The sequence below is a fragment of the Sander lucioperca genome, chromosome 13, assembly GCF_008315115.2.
Source record: "Sander lucioperca isolate FBNREF2018 chromosome 13, SLUC_FBN_1.2, whole genome shotgun sequence".
Taxonomy (NCBI): domain Eukaryota; kingdom Metazoa; phylum Chordata; class Actinopteri; order Perciformes; family Percidae; genus Sander; species Sander lucioperca.
In genome coordinates this window covers 7,267,637-7,295,000 of record NC_050185.1, presented here as the reverse complement: position 1 = coordinate 7,295,000, position 27,364 = coordinate 7,267,637, and the positions used below count along the sequence as shown (strand labels likewise).

Sequence of the window (27,364 nt, the reverse complement as noted above, 5' to 3'; positions counted from 1 at the left end):
AATACTGCGATATGTCAGCTGATGTCATGTTATCTGACTTATTAAACTCTTTTTCATGCGCTCAGCTAGATTCCAGGACATGGAGAGCTGAGATCTGTTTTTTATTGGATATGTCATAGGGACACCGCACGTCAAATTCACAGCATCAAATGATGCCTGGACTGTGATAACGGTGTAGTTTGTCTTTAATCCCTGACAGTTTGTCCCTTAAATAATAGAGGGGGACTTTGCTCTCTTACCTTCTGCTAGAAACACTGGAATTTGGAGAAAAAGCTTGTGTAGTAACTCTGAGATCAGAGTCATGTAGTGCAGAGTATATACGCAAGAATACAGGGGAATACAGTGACTTCTCAAGCAACACTGATGAATGTACACGCTCCAACACCAACTCATTAACATAGAACTATTCACAGCATACTCACGTCTTACACCTCTACTTTAAGGTCAAGTTCATTTCTCACAGTTAGTGTAAAGCTACAGAGGGAGAGGGACTCTGCTTCTTAATATTCTAACAATGTACCAATGGTGCAGTTCAGTAGCCAAGTTTTTGTTTATGGATGCTGTGTACGAACTGTTCTTTAGCAAGGTCCGATTTAGGTGGGACATGGCAGTTACCATGGAAACGCACTCCCTAGTTAGGGCGTGGGAGCTGGTTTGGGGTGTGAGGGGTCCTCCTGTAGGCACAGATAAAGATGGAGGTAGGACTATCTGGGCGGTTCGGTTTCACTCCAACTCTTTATCTGCTGCAGAAATGCAACACTTTGCCTACAAATGTCCATTTGCATTCATAGATAAGTTTTTTTTTGTTCTTCACCACATGTAGAGACAAAAAGGGAGGAAGCTGTCATTACGCAACAGGTTGGTTTTATTCAGAGTAATCAGGGGAAACTTGTTGTTGGGGGGGTTCGATTAAACTGTTTACAGTTAGGGGAAGGGAGAAAAGCTTTCTCTTAAATGTGTCTTAAGCGACCAGTGAATGCAATCTTAATGCCATTACATCATGTGCAGTAGTCTCTACCACATGTTTCTATAGTTGTGTCCAGCCACACCCCGCTCTCCCCCTCCCTACCACCCCTGGCTCAGATCAGAACAAAATACAGCACTGTGGAAATGTGTTTTTATGTAAGCATAGGTAAGTGAGAGTCGGGAAAGTGAGGACAAAAATGACATTATTAAAGAGTTGATTTTGATCTTCCCCCTGGGGCAACATGAGTCTCTGGAGTTTCTTTTTCATTTTAAGTGAAAATGTGAAACTTTTTATCCATCTTTCATTAACTGAGTGTAGGAGGTATTAAACCTCTGGCCAGGAGTAATAATTGTCAGGAAGTTAATACCTCTGGGACATGACCAGTGTGAGAGGTAAATGCTTATTTCACACTTATTTCTTATTTATGGTTAAAAAAAAACAACTGGCATTTATAAATTAAATTGTATCACACCACGGCAACTGCATACAGAAGAAGAGCAGTGGTGAAATATAACTGAATACATTTACCAATGTTGAGGTACTGGTGCGCTACTTAAGTATTTTACATGTATGCTACTTTATACTTCTACTCCTACATTTTAGAGTGAAATATTGTACTTTTGACTTCACTACAATTACCTGACAAGTGTAATTACTAGCTTCTTTTCTTTTCATTAAAAAACAAACAAACATATGATGTGGCCGGGTTGGCTCGGTGGGTGGAGCAGGCGCATGTGTACTTGGAGGTTTGTGCCTTGACACAGAGGTCAAGGGTTTGAGTCCGACCTGTGACGATTTCCTGCATGTCTTCCCCCTCTCTCTCTCTCCCTTTTCTCACCTGGCTGTCCTGTCAAGTGGGGGCGGAAAAGCCCCCCCAAAAAAATATGTCTTAAAAAAAACATATGATAAGTTTATAAAATCCAATACATTGTAAGAAGATAAACCAGTGGTTCCCAACCTGCTTGTGACCTCTTAGAAGAAAAGCCTTACAGAAAAGTACAAGGATTGAATATGAAGTTGTGTAGCAACTTTTTCCTCTAACATTAATCATCTCTCGAGCCCTCAGATTGATCTTGTGACCCCGAGCTAAGGAACCACTTGACTATTCTTCCTAACTGTATATAAAGAAGTTCAAACTAGCTCCACCTCACCAGTTACAGCAGTAAAATGCTGCTTACACATTGATGCATCAGTATCAACAATACATTATAATATATCAGTCACAGGGTACACATTACTGCAGAACGAGTGTTTAACATTTTGTGATAATACTTCTGTAGGATTTTGCATGCAGGCCTTGGAGTATATTTACATTATTGTATGGGTACTTTGACTTCTTTCACCACTGAAGACGTGTTGTCTGATAAAGGGAACGTGAAGCACATCTGTACAGACCAAAGTCTTTTCTAAATTAAGTTTTTAGTGTGTATGTAGGGACTGAAGCTGAGCAAAGATTTTGGAGTTCAAGAATAAACTGGACAATCAGGTCTCCATTTGAATCCATTCGTGCATTTTGAGCTTGATCAACCAAAGAAATTTGCTTGTAATCAGTTATATGAATCAATGTGTTATCGCAATTATTATTCATAATAGGCTAGAGGAAGTAGTAGTAGTATTATCCATAGTTTTTATGGTTATTAAAACAGTAGTATTGGAGTTTGTTGCTGCACTATCTGTGTCCTCCATTAGAGTTTGTGAGATGACTGCCCTCTTCATGTTTATTATGTCATATGTCATATGTTTATTATGTATAACTGTCTCTGGGTCAGGCTGTACAGTCATGTCCTCATCAGCTGTCCAGATCAGCTGCAGCGGGACATGACAGTTAATTCCGACTTCAGATAAGACAATACTGACATCAAAGCCTTACTTTTAATGTTTGTGTTCCCTATTTATATGGACTACGCACATTAATCAGCATTTCTGTAAATGTGCCAGTGTTAGCAAACCAGTTCATTTCCAAACTGCAGTCCTTTGGCGAGATGCTCCACAACTAATGAATTGACTGATTAAGAAACACAAACAGCACAGTAAGATGCCAAAATGACAACAATGGCAAAGTCAGCCCTCTCAGTAAAGTGCCTAAACCATGCAGAAGAACAGGAAGCAGCCAAACAATAATATGAATCCACTATTCAGTATATGTAGCCATGCAAAGCAACTTGCACACATTAGTCATTGCAGAGCAGCATTAGGGAACTAGACAGAGATTAAGCACAATGTTACCAACCTATGACAGCAATCATAATTAAATGCTAATATTGTTAAAGTTATTGAAATAGTAACATAACACATTAAACATGCAAGCACAGTCATAATTGAAGAATATTAATGCCACATTGTTAAGGAACAGTGTGAAATACCGAATATAATCATTCTATCACCCCTTTAATGAAATACGAGTAAATACAGGGCTGGCCCTAGACTTTTGGGGGCCCTAAGCAGGATTTGTGCTGGATTTGTGGCCCCCACCTCATCGTAACGTGTTGCAGACATAATACATACACAATAATTATATACATATCACAATGTAAACCCAAACAGTAAACAGTGACTGAAAGGATTGGCTGAGGCAAAAGCTTATGCGTATCATATGTTCTTATTGATTAAATCCACCCACCTCAAAGGAAAAGGAAAAAAAAAATACAAAACAAAAAACAAGATATTGGCAAAGAAACAAGAAAATTAACCACATATGTAACACTCAAAAATAGCATTACAAAGCATTTTCTTATAAACCAAAAGAGAGTTGCACATTTTTTTTATTTATTTTGGTATTGTTCCATAATTTTCCTAGACTGGGTAAACCCAGCCCGATCAGCCGGCGATTTGATTTCACCCTGCAGCTCAGGCTGGAAACCTGTACGTTTATCTATCCTGCTTCCCTTACAAATTTGCGGGAACCAATCACAAACTGGCTTATCCACCTGGCGTGCTATTGCCGGGTTTAATACGATGACCATAGAGAAGCGACCAAGCAGCTTTTTGTTTACATTCAACATAGCGGCCACCGAAGCGCAGCAACGCGTTGATGCCGCTGTCGCTGCTACGTCACCCGGATCGTTTCGATTGGTTGAAGGACTATCCAATTGCGTACAGAGTCATTTGAACTATGCCCGTTGATCACCTCCTTGTGCAGTAGAAAATACAGAGCAGACTCCCCAGACTCATGTTCAATCTTAAAAGATTGAGCTTGGTCTGGTGATAGCCATATAGACTATAATTTTACCTCAACAGTAGAAATACATCTCCGTTTCATTTCTTTGTTTGCTTTGCTTTTTAAAAAGTAAACTTAACAATATCTCACAAATCATATTTAATTTCATATATTGAAAAAAAACATGAAAAAAAAATTTGGATACAGTATGGAAGGGATTTTTAATGAACCCTGAACATTATCTGCATTGGATCAGTTTTCCAAAGGTCAGTGTAACATGAGAATAGGAACCAAACCAGTCTCTCTCTCTGAACTTATTGTTTTGTCACTATTTGTTGTTGCTAAAAATAGCACAAAATGTTGTCAGTTTTTGTTTAGGAAGTTCACTTTTTTTTATAATTATCGTCTCATGTTCATTAAAAAAAAAGAAAATCTTTTCTAGGCAGCCCCCAGAGACCAGATCGCTTAATGGGTCGGCCAGCTCTAAATAAATATGTCCATACATACCCAAGCCATGCATAATATTTGTTAGTCATACTCATTAAATATGGATAACATTTTGAGGATATGATTTTACCTCTCACCAGCATCCTGACCTCTGATAATGAGGAAGTCCAGCTAATTGGAGGACACATTTGCTCCTGCTCACCCAAAGCTTTTCATCTTTACCTTCATGTTCATTTTTCATGAACAATATTCAGTACGGTGTGTTAGCTTTCTCCTCAGATGCGAAGTCAAGCCTTCCAAATGTAATATTCTGTAACAGACAGACAGCGAGGCCAACAGGAAGTGGTATAACATTTATTGTAGGGCGGCACACAACACAGAATAACATGAACACATGCTTGAAATGCCATGCTGGATCAGTTTTCCAAAGGCCAGTGTAACATGAGAAGCCACAAAATAAATCCACAATATCATTTTAATAGAGATTACAGATTATTTCCATGACTGACGACAGATGGACATGCTTCAGATGAAGACGAGTTAAGGCGTAGGTCTATAGTGTTTGGTCACATTCTCCTCTAGAATGCCACATGGAGCAACAGAAAGTTGCCTCTATTCTTAGACAATGCAAATCAAAGTAATTTTGGCACACAATATAATGGCCAAAATAATGAATTTAACAGACTTTAAGGAGGTCTAGATTCCAAAGGAAAAGATGTTGAATGCTTCCCAATGCTACATTTCTATTCATCATCTACCAATCTGTGTTCCTTGGTACATTTGCAGTACAGAATGTTGTAAAGTACATAAAACAGCAAAGGTAGAAAGAGGAAAACTTACAGCGGAACACTACATATGTATAGTGTTTACATATTCTACAAATCAGTCTATTTTACAGTAAATTCATGACAAGATATCCCATACTTCCATGTGTATGATTAATAGTCAACAGACTGCACATATAGGTATACATGGCCTCTTCATTATACAACAAAGGCACTGAGCAAAGAAACATCTACTTTTCTAAATAAAAAAAAACCCAGAGAATTACAAAGTAAAATACTAAGTTGTTAACTATTTTACTTAGATTGTTTTAACCTTTACTCAGTCTGGACACAACCACTCACAGTTGATTCATCTCAAATAAAGAACATCACTTTTTGAATTGTCATACGATTCTGCAACTCTTCCATTTCTCATCTTAAATGTATTTAGAAACTACATTAGGTGGGTAGTTTTGCATTTTTCTAGCCTAATGATAAAGAAAACTGCCAATCATCTATTGTGCAGCAGATTTCAAATCCCTCTCCGATGGCCCTGACGGACCACACGGAAGGGTCAACCGCTGGCTGCAGAGAATTCTCACGGTTTGAAAATGGGACAGTGTATGCATCATCAGGTGATCTTTGTCAGGTTTCAATGGCTAATGACTGATATTAGATGCTGCTAATCACTTGTGAAAAAAAACACTGGCCATTTCAAATGATGGCAAAGAATATTACACAGCAATAGCTTAATAATATTATTGTATCTGCAGCAAGCCAGGCAGCGTTTTCACCAACATTTACAGTGGGTAAAATAGTTGCAGAAACACATTTGAAACTTAAAAGAAAATTGCAACATTCGCATCAAGAACAGAAACAAGATGACATTTGCTCAGACCAAAACAAGCCTCAAGCCTTATGTTTATTCACAGAAAATAAAGAAGATGGTGCGACTATGATAACTTTGTAACAGTCAGTGGCAAAATCAAACAAAAACATTTAAGTTCACAGATTCTGTAAAGTGGTTAATGATGATGTATGATGTGACTTGGTTGGATGATGTGGTGGCTCATTCACAAACTCAACATGGGTTGAAACTACATGTTGATACTGCCATCTACAGGTTGAAACTTGTTTCAACACTGGGTCTTCTTGCCACAAGTGATGATGTAACATAAACCATCATTATGGACATTTGTCATCTGGCTTTCAACGCTTAAACGATTTTAACAGTCAATATGTATAAATTAGATTGACCTAAATCAACAAGAGCAACAAATAAGAAAAAACAGTATCTAGTAAGTAGAGTATCCTCTTTGATTTACATGCTGCAGCAGAAAAAGTCATTGGTCCAACTGCTCGACATTAAATTTACCAACACCACGCTCAGTGTTTATAATGTGATCACCTTCTTATCTTCCAACTTAATGAAGTACGGACCGACTGATTGGAACACTAAACTTGCTTTGTCATCACAGATTGGGTGTGGTCAGATAAGCAACATAGTGGCAACTTTCAACCCGCAGAGGTGAGGGGTGACTCTTTAAATTTACAAAATGTGTATACAGTCTGCAAAAGTGAACGTTACAAAACGATATCCCAGAAACACGTTACCACATCTGCGTAGAAGGAGGACTATAACAGTTCATCTGAGGAGGAGGAACCAAAATGAATCAAAGCTCAGACCCTGACCGTCTACCACGTGCTACTCGAGTAAGAAAGAAATATTCAGGGTATCTTTTAAGGCTAATCTTCTCTAAGTATGGCTTTGTGTTATGCGTTTGCTTAGCGTTTTATATCTGCCCATGTGCTAAAACACGCAACAAAAGTGAAGCGTAAACACCGTTGTTAGTATAAGCAGATGTTATGAGAACAGGGAACAATATTAAAACATCATCCATCTATAAACACAGTGATATACTCTGACATGAATCCAACTAAAGCCAAAATCACCGTCCTAAGGTTTGGGCACTTGAGTGGTAAACAGGCACTGCACATCAGAACGAGAAGACAGGCAACATGACAGTATACCGCGAGGTAAGAATTATCATACAAGTGATTCAAATATTACTGATATTGTAATATAGCGTAACTTTTACAATCACAGTGGGTTAAGATCTGGTCAGCCATAGGTTTGGTAATCCATCAAAGTTTCTCTGAGTTAGAGTTAATTCATCTATAAAAAATATAAAGAATTTTAAAAGCAACGAGGAAATAAAAGCTGCCCATTTCACACCGGGCTCAGTCTACTGCAAGTTGCTTCACTAACTGGGCTCTGTTTGAGGATGAAGAGGCAGAGGCTGGACACTGCCCCCAAGGTGAATAAATGCCAGAACACCTGACGGGGAAGTGGTACATCCCACATTTGAGGCAGAAACTTGAACAGCTCTGGAGCAGAGAACAATATTCAGATTTGGCTTTAATTTTTTGGACTGTTTCCAGCTCCAACTACTGAAGACTGAGGTGTTTTTCTTTCTAAAATAATGTTTAACACCACCACATTCAGAGTGGACCAACTCTGACTGATTTATAGGACTGGACAGGATGGCAGCATATAATCCTGGCTAACTAGTGCAGTGTGATAAGGATCAATGTGTCGAAAACTAAATCCAACAGAAGATGCATATAGTCTGGTCCTTTAGAAGTAAGGCCCCAGCTTGTTTTCCTTTAGAAAATTAAAAACCTCTTAAAAATATTAAAAAAAAACTCTTGTTTGGTGTCAAGTGTTTCTGGTCAAAGGCAGTCACATAAGGGGCCGGAGGCTGAAAAAACTCTTTTCATGCTTGAGGCAGATAACTGTTGAAGGATTTAGAGTCTCTGGCCTGGTTCATTAGATGGTTGCTTAGCACTGTGGGCTGACCATCTTCTGGAACAGAGGGATCTGTGGGATCAGAGGGCAGAAGCATTAGCTGGTTTTAACAGAGAGTAATAAATAGGTGCTTTCCAACCGGATAGTACTTGTACTTTTTAGAGGAAAAGTACACTTCTAAGCAGTTCTAAGAACTACTCTCCCCCAAAATCTTTTTTTCCGTTTGCATTCCCACTGGCCAAGTGGCCATAGGGACTGGTAGGAGGGGTAAGGGAGCGACGCAAGCACGGCAACGGTCATAGCATCGTCACTAGACCTTAGCGTCACATACAACAACAAATGATGCTAATACTTGTGCACTTTTCCTATATTAAATGCACGTCCATTCTCGTAGTAATTCACGTAATATTTTGCTCAACACAGACGGGGTTTTATTATACTCAGAACAGACCCCGCCTCTGCCTGCTGCGCTGTGGACGTGTGTGTGTGGGACTGAGAGTGTGTGTGTGTGTGTGTGTGTGTGTGTGACGGCCGGCGAGCCGCAGGACACGCTTGTGGAGTTTAACTCCGAAAAGACAGTTAACCACAGGTTCCCGTTAATCTTATGGACATTTGTTGTGATATTTAAACAAACAAACCGTCAACGGCGAAATAAAAGCCTCTTATTTACGAGAGCGGTCTGAGAGACCTCCAGCTTACCGCGAGGTCTCTGAGCATGACTGGCCCAGCGACGAGCTAGAAGCTGGGGCAGGCGCTTGCTGGCTGTCGCCTCACTTGATGGAGCTTCTGAACTCCGAAAACTTTGAAGCAAATTGTCAATTCGGCATCAATTTGCGCAAGACTGCCTATATTTGAAATCTAAACAGTTAATTTCTCGCCTAAAACGTTGTCAGAAGGGAATTTAATGATGAATAAGATGGTGAAAATTGTTAAAAATGTCCCGTTGTTGGTTGTTGCTCTGTCTGCAAGTTTCCGCGTTGGCAGTGGGCGTGACTTATAAGTTCGACCAATCAAGTACACCTAGGAAAAGGGAAAAGACCCTGCTCTGAAGTAGGAGCTAAAAAAGTACGCTACAGAGGCCAGAGGAACTTAAAAATCCCCAAATTGTTCCTGTCGGAACACGACGAAAAAAGTGTTCTAGGAACGTTTAGTTCTAAGAACTGCAAAAATCCCTCCGGTCGGAAAGCCCCTAATATAAGGGCCTAGCTTACAGTACTGTCACACATTCAGAAACTACAGCTGTAGATCATATTTCTCCATCACAGCAATCTTCCACTTTGGAATGAAATATGCATATATGAAATATTAAGCCAATTTGACATAGTAGCCAAACAGTTGAATTACACCTTCAATGCCCATCACGTGATGCCACGGGGCATAAAAAGACTTACATGGCAACGTCTGTAAATCAGTGGATTTTTTTTTTTTTTTAGTGTCATAGCGAATTACTCGTTTCATTGTTAGAATTTGATCCATTCGGTCCGATAACATTTGGAAAGTCTAGAAGAGCTGCACGATTTAATCATTTAATCCCCATTCAAGTTAGCGGAGCCCCGGCGGAGGTCTCTAGTGGGCCTGCTGTTTGGGCCCCATGGTGAGGAAGCATTGCAGTAGAGCTTTTTTGGCTTCATGTGCCACTGAGCAAATCTCATAGGAATGAACGGAGCTCTGCCTCAAACGCTGTATCCAGTTCTTATTATACATCCATGGTGTCAACAAAGAGCCTTTGGGCAAGGGGCTGACAATAGGCTAAAGACATTTTGGGAGAATATATATAAATCATATTATGGCCACTTATTTTGAATTGACATTTAGTTAAGATTGGATGAAAGTGATGAAAAGAAATGGTTTTAAAAAAAATTGTGAAAAAAAACTAGCTAGTTACAATACATTGTTCCTGCTTCCTCTTAAAGCTCCTAAATCATTCATTGACATGTTTAGGCACTTGAGGGCAGCTGAACAAACTACATAGAAATACACTGATATTGTTATGGGGACCGTGTTGGCAATCAGTTTTCTATTTACACAATAAGACTTTCAGCTTTTAGTCAGAAATATTAAACCTTGTTCATGTGTGGGTGGTAAAATTCTCCATGTGGCTTCCCAGGCTGCTCCCAAACTGCTAGGCATTCTTGCTATTTTGTTAGAAAATCGCTGAAGACATGAATGATTAACAAACTAACAGCATGGAACTACAGCCTGGCAAGATGGAGAATCTTTGAGCGTCGGTGGGTGTTTGTGCCCTATTAAATGCCCTCTGGTCATCTGTTGTAATGATGTTTTATTCCACGGAAAATCTCATTTCTAGCAGATATATGGATCAACAACAGTATTATGAGCTGCTTTGTGTTCTATTTTTTTGGTTCATGAAGTTCAAACACAATCATAAGCCAAGCATGCAAGCTTACAGTGTGTGTGATGAAAAATATGAACTCCTGCGGAGAACAGTGCCACTCTCACCTTAGTCAGATCCACCCCGGTGAGGGCATTGACGGACACGGGGAGTTCAGCTAATAGACGGTTCACCTCTCCAGACACGCGGCTGCCGTCTCCACTCAGCATGACGATCTCGCCGGTCCTGGACAGGGGTGCCGCCACCTTACTGGCAATCTGATCAGACACAAGTGAGCATTGGTTTGTTAGTTCGCTGACAAAACACTCCCCGTACCGTCTTTACATGACAGGAATCGGCATGAACATATGTATGAAGGAGCGCTCCCGTCGGCTCCTTCGGTCTGGTCTTCGGGCTCCTTCACCACCACCACCACCACCACCAGTGTCTAGACTCCATCGGGGGGATATGCCTTGGCTCCTCTACCCTTTTAAAATTATTTTTATAACGATGGAGTCTAATCTCCAAAGACTGTACATTTCACATTATGCATATGTACAAATAAACCTTTGCATATTTGCAACATTTGCCACTTCTTGGGGGTTTTGTCCCTTTGTTCTCCTTACCAAGATGTGACTAAAATATTGGCACCAAAATCATCTGTCCCTGACTAGTGCAGGATGCTTTAATAAACACCATGTTGAGGAGGATTGGTTCATTTTTAAAGAGCCACATGTAAACCTGCCGGGCGTGTTAAGGAAACTCTTCGGAGGTATTGACAATGGCAGATTGTTTCTCTTTGACACATGCGCTACGTTTTAACGCAGTTGATTTATAATAGACTTATGTGATGGTGAAGACTAGTCTGCGGATAATAAAATAGATATGCCACATGGTGAAAGATGACTTTGGTGCCAACTCTCTAGTGGTGAAGACATTGGGGTAATCAGACCAATAGACCAAACTTCCCAAATGTCGGTGAATGCTTTTAAAACCAGTGGTGTATAAATGAATAGCACAGACCAAGGGCAGAGCCTCCAGGACCAGAGCTGTCTTGGCAGCCTCGCCGTACTGCTGGTAGGCCTCAGCTTTCAGCCTCATCTTCTCAGCCTCTGCCTTCCCCACCGCTTTAATGGACGAGGCCTCCGCCTCACCAATAAGGCGGATTTTGTCGGCCGCCGCCTGCGCCGTCAGCACCGTCTTTATCCTGGGGTTGGGTTAGAGAAGCATCAAAAGGACCGTTTAGTGTTTACTGTTATTAGCAGTCAGTCATGTACTGTTCTACAATCATTTTTGATTATTTAAGCTTGATTTCCAGGTTAAAAAAAAGAAGCAGATTGTAAATTGAAAATAGAGTTTAGCCCGGTGTTACTACTGTGTTTATTGTGCTGATGTAAATAAACTTTAACAGTATCATACAACATTATTAACTTAAACAAGACTAGGTCAAAACCCAGTATATGGCTGGACGTGTATTGTCAGTAGGCCTAATTGTGGCCATAATGTTACAGGGATAATGATGAACACACCGCAAAAGAAAATGCAATGAGTAAGGAAAATCTTAATTTTAAATTTTATTTAGGGATGGGTACCGAAACGCGGTATTAAACAGGCCCTGGGGCTAAATCTGTAGTATGTATCATATCACACTGCAGCCTCTCCCCTGTCTGGGTCCTGTGTCTGGGCTGAGCTCCTACACACATGCACGCACGTACACATGTAGCTTTATGGGACTCATTTCCATTTTAGTGCATTATTCAATCCAAACAGGGTCTCTAGATGAGTAAACATCTTGAATTATGACACAGGGGATGTTAAGTAACATTATATCCAGTATTGGTTGTTGCTGCATAGTTGCCGTTTCAGGAATTGTGGTGATATAAATGTAGACAACTTAAAATAAAGGACAGTGACACTTGAATCATGAATATTTGCAAAATGCAAACAAGTGAAATGAGCCTTGGAGACATTAAGAGAATGTTTGCACTGGGCACTGAAGGGTGATATGTGTGGGAGCCACTCACTTCTGACCCTCAGCCAGCTGCTGCATCCTGTATGCTTCGGCCTCGGCAGGCCTCTTCACGGTGGCCACCAGCTCCTTCTCCGTGCGGTCGATCTCCTTCTCCTCAATAGTGATCTGCTTCTTCCTCTGCACCACCTCGATCTCGATCTCCTCCAGGCAGATCTTCTGCTGCTCTTTGGCCGCCTGCAGCTCGTACGCCAGCTGAGCCTCTGCTTTCTAGAGAGGCGGGTATTTTTTATTATTATAAATACTTCACTCTCATCGTCGACTGTTGACAATATTCTGCTCAAAATGCAATCTAAACTATACAATGTAATACCTTTGTGTTCACTTCCTGATTAAAGGAAGCTTTCTGCATTTCCAGCTCTCGTTTGGAGTCAGCCATTTTTGTGTCAGCTAAGAACTTAACATCCATCATTTCTCTCTTACACTCAGCTTCCTGTAAAAGACGACGTGCAGAGGATAACGACAGGGGGATGGATTAGGAGCAGTTTGTTGGTTTCCTAATGTGACAGCTATTGACAATCAAGAGAACGGATGTTTTTTCAGTTGCTCTTTTGAAGGTTTAATATCCTCTTGAAGCTCCTCTTACCCTGATGCCAGCGTCTCTCTCTGCCTCTGCCACTCCGATGTCTGCATCCCTCTGTACTGCAGCGGTCTGCGTTTTGCCCAGTGAGCTCAGGTACTCCACTTTATCATATACATCCTGTCAGAGGGATACATAAATATTAAAAAAAAAGGTATGGCAAGTAATTCAATTATTCTAATTTCAAATTTAGATGAGTGCAGAATGAAGTCTCACACCTTGATGGTGAAGCTGAGGATCTCGATACCCATGCGGCCGACGTCAGGTGATGCCACCTCTCGCACCAGAGTGGCAAATCTGTCTCGGTCTTGGTAAATCTGCTCAACGGTTAGGGTGCCTGAAAGGATGGTAACGCTGGTTAGTGCCTTCCCTTTCAAACTGTAACTTCTACAGACATTATTATTATTATTTATTTTTTTAAGATTATTTTTTGGGCATTTTTAGGCCTTTATTGACTGGACAGCTGAAGATGATGAAAGGGGAGAGAGAGGGGGAACGACACGCAGAAAAGGGCCGCAGGTCTGAGTCGAACCCGGGCCCGCTGCGCCAAGGAGTAAACCTCTATATATGGGCACCCACTCCACCAGGTGAGCTATCCGGGTGCTCTACAGACATTATTTAACTAAAATTGGACACACTGACAAAGATGGGCAATATGTCAAGAGACACAATGGAAGATTATCTGTGACATTATCAGATGTATACATCCTCATTGTTACCCTCTACACCTGCTCCTCTGACACAGAGGAAGGTAATCATTATATGTTTGCAACAGCATTTTATTTAAATAAACAGAAGCAGCACCTGCCATTTTGTTCAATATATTCTGTCTTTAGTGTCATTCTGTCTCATTCTGCACACTTTGATCAAATTGTCCTTTTACTTGTTTTTGTTTGATCATTGTGTTGTTGTGCATGCGGATAGCTGCTCTATAATATCACATGCCTGCTGACACACATTGTGTGTTTAAGTCAAACACATTTTACCAGCATGGAAATTAAACTGGGCCGAGCCGAGTCAGCAACTAAGCTGGCAGACTGGCACATTTTAATCCACAAAAAAACATGTCTGGTAAAACTATCTCACATTGTGACTCAGTCCAAATCATTGTGAGGTTCTTATCTCATACTGAACAAAACAAGACAAAACAAAACTTGTGAAATAATAATAAAATAGCCATAAAATGTATCTACATTTAGAAGAAACCAGAATCATGATAATTACAGCCATTTACAATCTTCTGGTAGCAAAGAATGTTCATGTTGGGTTCATGTCTTTCACTGGTGGCTTATCTTATTAATCAAAGTGTTTTGATTCAAAGATGTTTCTATAATAAAAAAAATAAAATAAAAGTTAATGTAAGAAAAGATAAGTAATAAAGGATCTGTTGGAGCTATCATTCTGTCTCCCCTAATCACTCTCCTTCTCTACTTTTACCTAGAATATAAGACAAACTACATGGACTGTACACATTGGTTGGAAATACTAAAAAGAAACGGTGACAATGCAGTTTGGAGAGACCACCCACCAAGGATGGCGCGCAGGTGACCCTCAAGGGTCTGCAGGATGACACTCTTGATCTCCACGACTGACTTCCCCAGGAACTGTTCGCAGGCGTAACCCAGCAGTTCATTCTCTGTCATCACCTTCACCTGGTGCCAATGTGGACAAAGATCGTCAGCTGAACACACATCCACAAACACAGGAACAAATACAAAACACAGGCACACATGGGTGTGGCAACCATGAAAACATGACACATACTAGCTTTTGTGGTATCATCCAACAATCGTTTTCTCTCTTTTCAGTTACCACACATCATTGTTATCACATTTACACCATCAGGAATGTATAGAACACAAGTCCAAAATAAAAGCATAACATTTAGAATGGGAAATTAACACAAAAAAATTGAATTTAACCCTTGTGTGACAAAACAAGGGTTAATACAGCACCTTAGTGTTTTTTTGTACAGCATTTTGGTCAGCTTAAACTGCGTTTAAATGTGCTCTAGAAATAAACCTTACTTACTTTACAAGAGATAGGGTTTAGAGAGCAATTCTCAACAAAGTAAACGTAAGTACAAAACCTCTTGTGTTACACAAGGGTTAAGAAAAATCTTGCAAGGTCTGCAATGCAATTTTTGGGTACATCAAACTTATGGTCCTGCATCATTGCTATTGATTTGTCTGTGTAGTGATGAACTGCTTCAATTCTTAGTTATACACTCAGAGCTGATCACTGTAAGCCTGATTAAACAAGGGTTTGGAACATATTGGCCAATACTGACATCAAGCACATTCTATATGGCCAGATTTTTTATGATAAATTAACAATTCATGTTCAAGTTTTTAAGTTTATGTTTCTCAAAAACCAAAACTACATGTGCAAAATTCCAAATGCTTCTTCGTTGTTATATTTCAATACACCATACTAGCTATGCATGTACAGAGCATCATTTATCATAACATAGTGACCGTAGTTACAATGTATGGTGCCTGGAAGTGCAGACTGATCCATGGCCTTCACGTCAAACTACGATCAAAAATCAGCTATTAGATGCTTTACATCTGTGATCAATAGCAGAAGATGCAGACAATTTGACTTCAAACCTGTTCCTTTTGGGCTTATGATGACAAGCAAAGCATGTACTCAGGGGCGTCGGACTAGGGGGAAAAAGGGGACTGAGTACCCAGATAAAAAGATGCTAGAATGAATAGCTGTGGGTGTGGGGAGGGACCCATAGAAAATGCCTTTCTACAGGGCCCAGAATTTTGTGCTGCGCCCCTGCATGTACTTATAATTAAAACTCCACTATAAAACTTCATGATACACAAGGATATATCCCCCGTTAATGAAGTTCTACTTCAAGTGATAATAACACGGAAGAAAATCCCAACATCTAAAGTAGCTTCATGGTAATGCAGTGCCAGCAATCAACTGTATGCTCCTGTTACAAGGTCAAAAAAACAATGAACGGGATCATTTACAGCTGGGCAATCATCAGTGGGATAATTTACAATTAAATTAAACAAAAGGACAATCAATGGCAATGACCTGAGGTTTACAAGATAAACACAAGGACAGTCATCCATAGTAAGATAGGTCACTTATACAGTCAGGAAATCAAAAAGTGAAGTTTTGGGTGATATTGTACTCCACGGGAGCTGTAAGAAAAGAGAGAGTGAGCTGGGTCCTTAGGCAAGAGGTCTGCACATGGTTTTGTTTTGCGACATGCACTCATACCAGGAATGAGGGCAAGACAAAGTCAGGGAGGATGGACGTCATACCACGGAAACACGTCTGAAAACAGAAAAGGCTGCAAGCCAGCCACACAACCACACTCAGGCCAGCTCAAACAGACAGCAGGGGGTGCCGTGCCGCGCATGACACTGGAATAAAGTGTGCAATCTCTACCACTTAACTCCTGACCTACTACTCCAACCCCCGCATCACCCTCGTGACACCACCCTTCCTCCTGCCTCCTCCAAACCCACAGCTCCCTCGTGACACAAAACTGAAAACTGAAAGTACAGGAAATGTGATCAAATGGGGTCTAAACTTCCAAGATTGTTTTTTTTTTTAAGGTGATGGATTTGTTGGATCCATCAATTGATGTTGTTTTACTGATAACTGACCAGTAGGCTGTCAAAGTAGACAAAAATACTCTCAACTGAATGTTGCGTGGCAAAATGTGACTGAAATGGAAGAGTGTGATTGATATCCACCTGACACTAAAAGTTAAAACAATACCCCAGACTAACATTCTGCTCTGGTTTCCTTTACATTATTTCTGCTGGGGGCCTACCTCTATATGTGTCTCTTTAATTTAACAAGGACACACTACTCCTGTTGTCATGGCACAATGGCTTTGGTTTAGGCTTGACTAATCAAACAGTGGCATGATGAGCCTCTCTGTGAAGTGAACTGTGTGAGAGCGAGGGGCTGTTTAACTCCACACAGTGGGCTCATTGTCAGCATGCATGTAGCAAAAACACAGAGGAACACTGGCATGACTGTGGCCAAAATACTAAACTAACAATGAGGCATCTTCTGTCAAACCCAAAAAGTAATACTGGCATGCCGACAAAAAAGGGGAAATGAATAGGAGCAGAATATCATTTGCAAACAGAAATGCAGAACATAGTGGTATATGGTGGGTAACAGGTTCTATTAAGAGAAAATCCACCATAAAAAACAAGATTTCCCTTTTTATTAAGGGTAGGAAAGGTAGGGATACAGTTTGTTGCTCAAAGACACTTAAACTGGATTTTTAAAAAGGGACAGTCCTGCCATACATACTTACAGTGTAGATTTTGTACTTCAGCAACTTTGGGATTGATAGAACCACAACAACAACAACAACAACAATGTGTTGCACAGGACCAGGCCATATCATGCTTGATTATATTCCCCATAGTATAGTGTTTACTTTCTTTCTTCGTTATAGTGAGCGGCTAAAGAAAGGTTTGCTTTGTCTCATTACTGAATGAATTAGACTATTCCCATGCAATCATAGTGTTTACCTTCTGTCAGTCACTGTGATAGAGAGTGACATAATCAGAGAGCCAAATGTTTGCAGTGGAGATAGCTTTGCTCTGTGTGTTACTGCACAACAGCGTAATACTGAGCCCTTCTTCATCATGCCTAATGTTTTTTCACTAACAACAATCTCCACAATAATATCATTATTACGCATCTAGTGTCCATGTCTTGATGCTGCTAACTTTTATGGTGTACGCACAGAGTAGATGTTTAGTGAGCTTTATTTTAAGGTGGATTTTCTCTTTAACAACTTAAAGTCGTCAACCTAAAAGAAATTGTTATTTTTGGCACTGAACAGCATCTAACAACTTAATAGCAGACACAATGAAAAAAAAAAAACACTGGCATTGACTACAATCTGACCCAACATTACTGTATGTACATCTAACTGAAGCTACTCCCACACAACTACGTTTTCATTTTAAAACACATTTACGGACATTTACGCCTCAAGTCCACACTATTCCGGCATTTCAGAGTGTTTATCGTGTTTTAAGCCCCCAACGTCTCCTTCCAGGCAGCGCTGCCTGGAAGGCACTAGGATTAGGCAATGGTTATGGTTAGGGTTAAGGTTAAGGTTAGGTGCCTTGAAGTCAACGGTCGCAGCGCTGCCTGGATGGACGCGTTGGGGGCTTAAAACAGCATTGAGCTTTCAGAGTCCCTAAAACGGAGACATTTGAAAATGCTGCTGATCTCGTTTTCGTTTGAAATAGCGGGGTTGCTTTGTAGTCTGGAAGGGGCAGAAACGGAGACCTTTGGAAACGACGATGCAGACGCCCACATACGCAGCCCTGATTGGGTGTTATCAGTCAAGACGTGACCTTCCCTGATTCGTCACGCCCCTATCATGTGACCCTTCTCCGGAAGAAAACAAACATCATCAGCCTTGACTACCGGTGGTTAATTCAACATGGATAACGAAGGCGTTTCTGACCTTGTTGTCGATGCTGGCAGCAGATGAGCGGTTAAATTCTGCATTTTATAATACTTGCATGACTTCCCTGTGTCCGGCAGCATTATCAGCCTTACTGGCACGCGCAAGCCCAGTGTATATGAACGGCCTATGATTATGCGTTTTCAGGCTCGTTAGTATTTACGGAGATTAATTCTAGACAGTAATAAAATGCTTGTGAGAACGGAGATGGTTTTTGTTTTAAAAGACTGGTTTAAAATGAAAACGGAGTCGTGTGGATGTAGCCTTAATGTGTCCTAATCAAAAATACAGGTGTGTGCATCTTAACTTGAGCCCTCTGTTTGACATACCGCCTCTGCTGTTGTTATGGGGTGAAGCCAAAGAAAAGTAGTGATGGTCAAATGTCTTAAATAAAGACAGCGGTTCGCGAAACTTCATTTGACCATCACTAAAGACAAGAGCGGTGGGGAGGGGGTTAGTAGAGTCTGAACTGGCATTCCCAGAAAAGTGTGGTGATTTACCTGAGCCACCCCAGTGACAGTAATAGCTACACCCTCCGCTGTCTCTACATCATCACACTTGGGCTGCAGGGTCATAATCTCAAGCGTTATCCTGTTGAAGAATGTGGAAAAATATAAAATAAAAATTGACATGTTCGGAGGGAAAGCAAATGAAGGGAGGGGCCAGAACACAAGGAAAAAAACGGAACAAAGTGAAACCATTCACCCAAGGACTCCAGATCACTAACAACGGGGCAAAATGAAATGCTATCCACAATTCAAACTTTGTAGGATTTCGATTTTTGCCGCAATTGTTTTCAAATGCAGTTTTAATTCAAATTAATTCATTTGTATTTAACATTGGGTTCCTCAAATCCTATTTTTAGCCATTTCGATAGCCTTCATTTATTGACCCCGTTGCCAAAAGTGACTCAGAGTTCCGCTTTATTGGCGAAGCCCAAGTTACAGCTGACTGTCTCCCCTCCACTGCAGAAGAAAAAAAGCCATGAAGATGAGAAAATATACGGACAACGTTAGTTCGTTAGTTGAACTTTTTTCCTGAGTCTTCCTTTGGTCGCGAGCACCAGCCACTGGTTTTTTTTTTTTGTTGGTCTTGTGAAATGCATTACCTGAGCCACCCCTGTCACATCCAGGGGAACACCCTCCGAAGTTTCGATATTCTCACACCGACAGAGGATGGTCATAACCTCCAGAGACATTCTACGCAGGCAGGCAGGCAGGCAGGCGGGAATAGCAGAGGCAAAACAGTAAGTTGGACAACAGCTGTTAGGAATGTCAGTTACCATGGTCAAGGGAAAGAGGGAGGGGGGTGAAAGACAGGACCTTCTGCTTTGCCAGTTTTAGCGCTGAAGGCTGTTTCATGTATGACGCGGTGCTGCTGACACCTCGACTTACCTATCCAGGATCGTCACAACTACAACACAGCTTCTCTTGTCTCTGTCTGTTAATAAAGGTTTCAATAAACTGGGGAAAGGAGCATGATCCATAGATGGAAACTCAAGTCAGTGTCAAAAGGATTCTTGAGTCAAGCGCCTCTCCAAGATTACATTTTGTATTGAGATTGCGCAAGAATGTCTTCACAAACAATCGTTATCCTCCACTTCAATACTGGCTAGATTGTTTTAGTGGGATTATGTTTCAGAGCTGAAAAAAAAAAAAAACAGCCATAGCTGTTCTTTTACAATAAATACTGACTTAAATTCACTGTTTTCTGAGTCAAAGACATGAGAGGCTGCAGCAGCGGTTAGAATAGAAAACTCTCTGGTTAACAGCTCCGCCTTCTTCCCAGAAGAATTGGATCAATGAGACACAGGCCTGGATGTTAACATGATTACTGCATCATGAGCGGGAAGACGCACTGCCTCCTCCCCTTTGCCGTCCTTATACACACACAGGGCTTTTAGCTCAAGGGGCCACTACTCTCTGCTGTTTTTAATCATCCAAGAAAGCATCTGAAATGTTGCCCAAACTGCACATGACCAAAATGCACAATAAAAAATAGGCGAGAAAGGATTCCTGGGACAGCCGGTCTCTAAATGGGGATTTGTAAATCCCCATTTAGAGCATCAACTTTATGTTATTGTCGAGGTCTACCATTAAGTCTCCCAGAAACTAAAGACAAAGAGCAGCACTTAATGGGAAATGGGTAACCGGAAGGATACACATTAGGGCTTAGACAGGGTAAGATAGACAACAGACAAAGCAAAGCAGGTTAGCAAAGTAGAAACAAATAGGCATGCAAACCCCAAAAATAATACATCTAAACTAAACCCGGGAGCTCCAAAAACAAGGAATGATATCACACGTTAGTTCATGTGCATTAGAATTACTGTACGCTGTCTTTTACAGATGGTACAGCTAGATTGGGGGGCGGCTGTTCAGTCTTAAGTCGTGATCACTCAGAGATGAAAAAGTCTCACCGAAAGCTGGCCACGTGACAGCCCTGACTGTAGTTTCATTGCAAACAAAAGCTACTTCATTGACATTAAATTAGGGACTTTGATCCTAGTGCCACAACTGTGAGATTTTACAGTGATATAAAAAAATATTTTTGACATATTTCTGCATATTGTACTTCAAGTACAGTTTACCTTACGCGTGGAAGAGCCTGTTCAATTCTTTAGGCATGACTTCTAATATGTGGATGGACAACATTTTTTAGACCTGTGAACATGTTGCAAAAATACTGTGTTCTTAAAAGCTTCCTGACTGTCTAAGTCTGTGAGCACACTGTGCCATTAAAAGGTTTTGAAACACCAAGCAGACAGCAAATAACTAGTGGCGCGAAGGCCGACTGTGGCGTCTCTTCACATCGCCTGTGTCTTGGCCTAAAAGTTGCACTTGATCACACCGCAAAAGACTACAGCCACCTTTTTTGTGTGCCCTCTTGACTTGAGTCGTTTGCTTGCTTTCCTCACTAACATTTCACTTCTTGTACACTAATTTGCTTAACCCTTGTGTTGTCTTCCCGTCAACCTTGAAAAAAAGGTCGACGTTTTTGACGCCTTTTTTTCACAGTTTGTTTTTGCTTTTTCCAACGTTTTAGATTGTTACATTTTTCTTCTACACATTTTCAGCGCTTATTTCTACGTCCCATATTTTCAGATATAAAACAAAAATTGAAAACGGGTCAATGTGACCCGAAGTCAACACAAGGGTTAAGTTAAACAGAGTGATCGCTCCCACCGACATCGGCGACGCCGATTCAACATGTTGAATAGACAGAGTTAACATGTTAAATTGGCGGGGCTCGATGGCGCTGGACACACCACAAAAAAAAAAAAAAAAAAAATCTCCTTGGTGTTCCAGCACCTTAAGACTGAATGGCTCTAAAGGACATTTGAACATTTTTCTTTGGTTTGGAGCCAGAGCGAGAGAGAGCTCTTACCTCTGGATGTCAGAGATGAGCCACCAGGCCCAAGCCCAGCCTCCCACAATATACGTCTTCTGATCTGAGCCACAGCAACCACCTTAGCAACACAGATGAAATGGACATCACACGGTTATAATCAACACAGAAAAAAATTTAATTGTAGCAGCATCAGTAAATAACAGTCGCAAAAAAAAAATGACCAGCCCAAATGCAACAGACCAGAAATTTGTGATTTGTGATATATGTCAATGCTGTGTTCACAACGTGTTTCCGCTGCTAGCTAGTGGCCAAAAAACTCAGTTATTGCAGATTTATGGCATCATTTAATCACTAATTAACAATAATTTAAAAAAAAAAAAAACAAACTTCACTGACTACTTTTGTGGAATGTGATAATATTCTGTGTGCAATTTATTTAACACATTCACACATGATCCAAGACTTTATTGCCATACAATTTGGTGCAGTGTGCTCATCACAAAAAAACTAAGCATTCATAGCAGGACACACACACACACACACACACACACACACACACACACACACACACACACACACACACACACACACACACACACACACACACACACACACACACACACACACACACACACACACACACACACACACACACACACGGTGTCATTGTGTCCGTGAGGTGCTGTTGTAGTGTTTAGTATTTCCCCTGAGAGGAGAGTCACAGTCAGTGAGGGGTTAGCAGGGTGTGTGGGGTCTTGGGAGGACTTTCAGTCCTTTTCGCTGGATGCAGTTTACATACATCTCTGACTGATAGAAGTGATTTCACAATTAATGATTCTTGAGGCAGTGCTTACAATTTTGTACAGCTGCTTTCTCTGCTGAGCTGCGGAGTTTCCAAACCACAGATATAGAACAAGTCAGCACATTCTCTATGTAGCAGCTCTGTACAATTGCAGAAACTCCAAACATTTTGAGTTGGCGTAAGAAAAATTGTCTCTGATGGGCTTTTTTTTTTTAAACGATGCAGCGCAGGTTGTCATCCCATTTCAGAGTGGAGGATATTGTTGTACCTAAAAACTTGAAGTTATCCACTCTTTCCACCTCTACTCCATTTATGGTCAGTGGCGGGAGAGCCTTTCTGTTCTTACAAAAGTCCACCACCAGCTGCTTCTTTTTAGAGATGTTCAGTTTGAGATTATGGGGATGACACCAGTCCACCAGAGACAGTACCTCTTTTCTGTAGGCTGATTCATTGTCTGATGAGATCAGCCCAACCACTGTTGTGTTGTCAGCAAATGTATACTGTACATTTTGACAGAGTTACAGTTTGAGTTAGAGTCATTATACATAAAAGGTGAAAGTACACACCTTTTATGGGGGGGGGGGCACCAGTGTTTATGTGCCGCTTTTTAGAGAGCATGTTGTTGATTTGAACTACTTGAGTTCTAAAACGTGCAAAATCAGCTGGGGCTTCTAAGTGCTGCAAAATAGTGTGGAGGCATAAGGACACCGCATCCTCTACAGACCTGTTGGCCCTGTATGCAAACTGATGTGCGCATGCACACTAAACACTTGAATTCATACACTTCATTGGAAGGAAGGAATTTATAATACTATATACAAAACACAAGCCTATATGTAGCTGACAGCAGATTTGGCTTTAAACCCAAAGTAGCATAGAAGGCATTGAGAAAGTTCTATCAGACAGTGACCCCGTTTTAATATTCAAGTGCTTTTTTAGGAAGAGGATCATGTGTTGTTCAGAAAGTCATAAAAACCAGCACTACTCCGTCTTCCAACCACAGCACCCACAATGTTTGCTCCTGTAACACTAGGTGCATGCACTTCCTCTCTGCTATCTGGTGCCACTTTTAATCTTTTAATCTGATGTCATGTGCCATCATCCTTTCAACACAGCACTGTAGAATGTATAGTAACAATAGTTTGTTAGGGAATGTGAGACATTTGCAGATGCAAGATAGGTGTAGGGTAACACATATTAGTCCCAGTCAATGGCCTCGGTCTGATAACTTAATCTGGGTTTCCAACAACACCAACATAACATTCCCAGCTGTCACACGTTAACTGACAGACGGGGGGGGGGGCTGGACTGTCTTTACTGACACATACCCCCCAGCAACCAAACATTATAGCAGGGCATATTGACCCACATCTCACACACTGCTGATTATGTCTTTTAACATTTCCATCAACAGGGTAACTAATAAAAGATTTATTTTAGGGTCACATTATGAAATGTCAAGTCTATAAGGAGAAATCTCACTCTGACACAGTGGCCTATTGCGTTTCAAATTTTTTTCCATTATACAAATAATGTACTTTCCTGGTGTGACTGAACAATATCCCACAGAAAACAGTAGCATTGCAATGTGCGGCGCAGGAAAAGGACATAGATTACTTGGGAAACTGAGCAATACCCTCAACTTGAGTTAATAACGATGACCTATTGAGCTATAGTCTGTCTTGTGAGTCTTTATATTGCCACATTTCCCTTGTTTTCTTGCCTCAAACAATTCAATAGCTGAGAAAATGTAACCTGTAGTGCTTAGATAAAATGGTACTGGCATTTCAAAATAATCAACTCTCTTGAAACTTTAAACCAGAGGTAGAATGTCTATGAAAATACATTTTTGGACATGCTCTGTCGAAACATAATCTAGGCTAATTCATAAAGATTAGAAGTGCGGATTTAATGAAGGAATGCGGACGAGACAGGCTTTTGCTATTTAAAACCCATCGCCAACTACAGTGGTAACAGGCTGAGGACCTATAGAAATGCTGGGAGCTCCACACCATAACCCCAGTGGTTCCAGCCTACCACTAGCATATCTGAGATTCCTGATTCACTCCACCGTGGAGGGGGGAGGAGCTCCATGTGAATGAATGAGAAGCAAAACAAGCTAAAAAGAAATCCTGTCATCAATTTAAGTTTCCTTGATGCAGGGTTTTATTCTTAATTAATGAACGCCTTTACTCATAATATGCAGATAAGGAGGCGTTATATCAGGCTTTGCCTTTGGCCAAAAAAGGAATGTGCTTTGGCACCCAGCCTCCTTTTAAAAACAGAGTCATTTATTTAGGCAATTCTGGAATTAATCTGTCTTGGAATCAGGATGTGCAACTCACGCCCTCTCACCTCCGTTCGTTCCTCTATGTGGTGACTGACACGATCTTTAAAGTTTCACCCTGAGATTGAAAAACGTCATGTGTCTTTTTTTTTTTTTTTTTTTTAGGTCTGAGAAACATCAGGCGATAGTGTGCGGATCCAGGAGCTCTTTCCCTGTGATTTAATTATTTTTTGCTCTATTTCTTCTGCGTCAGAGAGCCACCATATCCTACCACCACTGTTCAAGTAAAATATACATAACATATATCCTCACTGGCTCAGCAGCTTTCCCACAGCTAGTCCAATAAATGCTGATTTATCATAACAAAACGTTGCACTTAGAAACATAAATAAGGTGCCTAACCACGACCAATCTAATTTACTAACCCTCAGATGGAACGTTAGCTAGAGAGAACACTTGAACACGCCTTAGTTACAGCAAAGACTTCATACAATTTAGAAGATTAAGCAGAGAAAACAGGTGGATGTATTATGAGACAAGAAATATTTCTGAGGAGAAACGCATAAACGTTAGTACCATATGGTGGATATCACTTAGCCAAAAGACGACAGATTTTCCTAGATACATAAACACTTAAGATTTAAGGGGACATGATTTTTTTCTTTCTGGGATGGTGTGGACCTATCGACCGTTAACATTACAGTACATCAATTGGTTAACGTATTTTGGCTCGCAGTATACGTATTGTTAGTTTGTGACACAACACTACTGTCTACATATTGGTTGATTACAGGTTCATATAGTGATTTTATTGTTTTACAGGGTTAAGCATTAAACAATTCATCGAGCCTTGCGACGCTCCAGGAAGGACCCCAAGGAGCTAGCTAACTTAGCGTTAGTAACGTTAACTACGCATCGTCCAAAAAGCGTTAACGTACCTGAAACCACAAGGGCCTCGTTCGGTCCAACGGTATGGCAGTTCCCCATTTTATCTACAGAAAAAAACACGTATACAAACCAACTCGACGCTTACAAAACAAATTTCACTTATAAACACACTGTTTTCCTGTTTTTTTCCACCTCATCGATGAGTACAATCTCGATAGTCGAGCAACGAATAGCGCATCCGCTTATGACTTTCAAAATAAAAGTAATGTTGAGGAACACATGCTTTAAATACGCGTTGTGATTTTATTTTGAAGGTCACACTGCCATACTTCTTTACTTATTGTGCTACCACTTGACATGATCAGCTACCCCTCCCCTCGATTCTGCCCCTCCTCCACCGTCGAGGTATAGGATACCATAAAATGGGCGTGGTTGTTCAAATGTCCTCTCACGAAAACTAACCTAAACAAGAATCTCTGTAATGTGTGTGTGTGTGTGTGTGTGTGTGTGTGTGTGTGTGTGTGTGTGTGTGTGTGTGTGTGTGTGTGTGTGTGTGTCTCTGCGTGTGTGCGTGGTACTCAGCCATGTCACGTAGTGTTATGTCAAATATTGTTGTGATAGCTACAGCTTGCAAGATGTGTACTTAGAGTTGTGCTATAATGTGTGCACATAAAATTCACAGTGTTTCATAGTATTAGAATTTCTCTATTTATTTCTATAGTCCCCATGACAAGCTGTTTGTATTTTCACAACAAGTGATGATAATAATAATAATTCATTACATTTTATATAGTGCTTTATCATAGACACTCAAAGCGCTTCGCCACCACCAATGTGTAGCACCCACCTGGGTGATGCACGCCAGCCTTACGATGCCAGGCACTCAGCACACATCAGCTCAGTTGGCTTCAAGCACAATTCAGTCAAAAGCCACTCATTTCTAGGGCTGAGTAAAAGCAAGGATATTCAACGTAATATTTATATATAGTATATATTTGTACTCTCCTTATCAAATGAATGCATTCACTCTGCACAATTACAATCTTTGACCTTCATTACTAAAATATTTGATGGGCAATTACTGCAGAAAAGAAGTGGCCCAACCTGTAACTTTCTGACTAAGACTTTGTCAACACTAATCAGAAAAGATCATGACTACTTTCCGGAGAATTCCAAAACTTCAGAGAATGACACTAATTGAATGTTAGCAGTTGCCTCTGTATGCACGATTAAACTCCTGGGTGTGGTGGCGGATCTACAGAAATCACAAACCTGATCCACATTTAGACCCCTGACCCTGGCAGAGTCAAAATACAGGACTGCCTTTTATCAGTCAGTTGATGCTTGATGATTTCTGCTCATTTGTGGCGGTTGGCAAATATCTTTACCCACTATAACCCAAACAATGCTCTCTCAGATACCTCTGTGAGATTACACATGATAGGGCTACTTTAATGTTTCATAATTACATA

General features: G+C 40.7%; 1 protein-coding gene across 2 annotated transcripts; it reads right to left on the bottom strand.

The window, feature by feature from the left end:
* Positions 1-4,909: 4,909 nt before the first annotated feature.
* Positions 4,910-26,171, bottom strand: LOC116058069 (flotillin-2a). Of its 2 annotated transcripts, none has more exons than XM_031310674.2 (11): positions 25,943-26,171; positions 21,952-22,033; positions 19,673-19,763; positions 14,614-14,737; positions 13,304-13,422; positions 13,092-13,205; positions 12,819-12,938; positions 12,501-12,715; positions 11,500-11,683; positions 10,605-10,754; positions 4,910-8,216 (listed from the first exon to the last, which is right to left on the bottom strand). In XM_031310674.2, the coding sequence occupies exons 1-11, from the start codon at positions 25,989-25,991 to the stop codon at positions 8,178-8,180; spliced, it is 1,287 nt and encodes a 428-aa protein (XP_031166534.1). In that variant the 5' UTR covers positions 25,992-26,171; the 3' UTR covers positions 4,910-8,177. The 2 variants fall into 2 exon arrangements, with proteins under 2 accessions (XP_031166534.1, XP_031166533.1); XM_031310673.2 differs by lacking the exon at positions 19,673-19,763 and adding an exon at positions 19,065-19,155.
* Between the last annotated feature and the right edge of the window lie 1,193 nt (positions 26,172-27,364).

Coding starts and splice junctions, on each gene's coding strand:
- LOC116058069 (XM_031310674.2), bottom strand. CDS start 25,991: ATGGGGAACTGCCATACCGTTGGACCGAACGAGGCCCTTGTGGTTTCA. Junction 13,206..13,303: donor TCCTCAGCTTCACCATCAAG/GTGTGAGACTTC, acceptor TCCCTCTGACAG/GATGTATATGATAAAGTGGA. Junction 12,939..13,091: donor AGAGAGACGCTGGCATCAGG/GTAAGAGGAGCT, acceptor CGTCTTTTACAG/GAAGCTGAGTGTAAGAGAGA.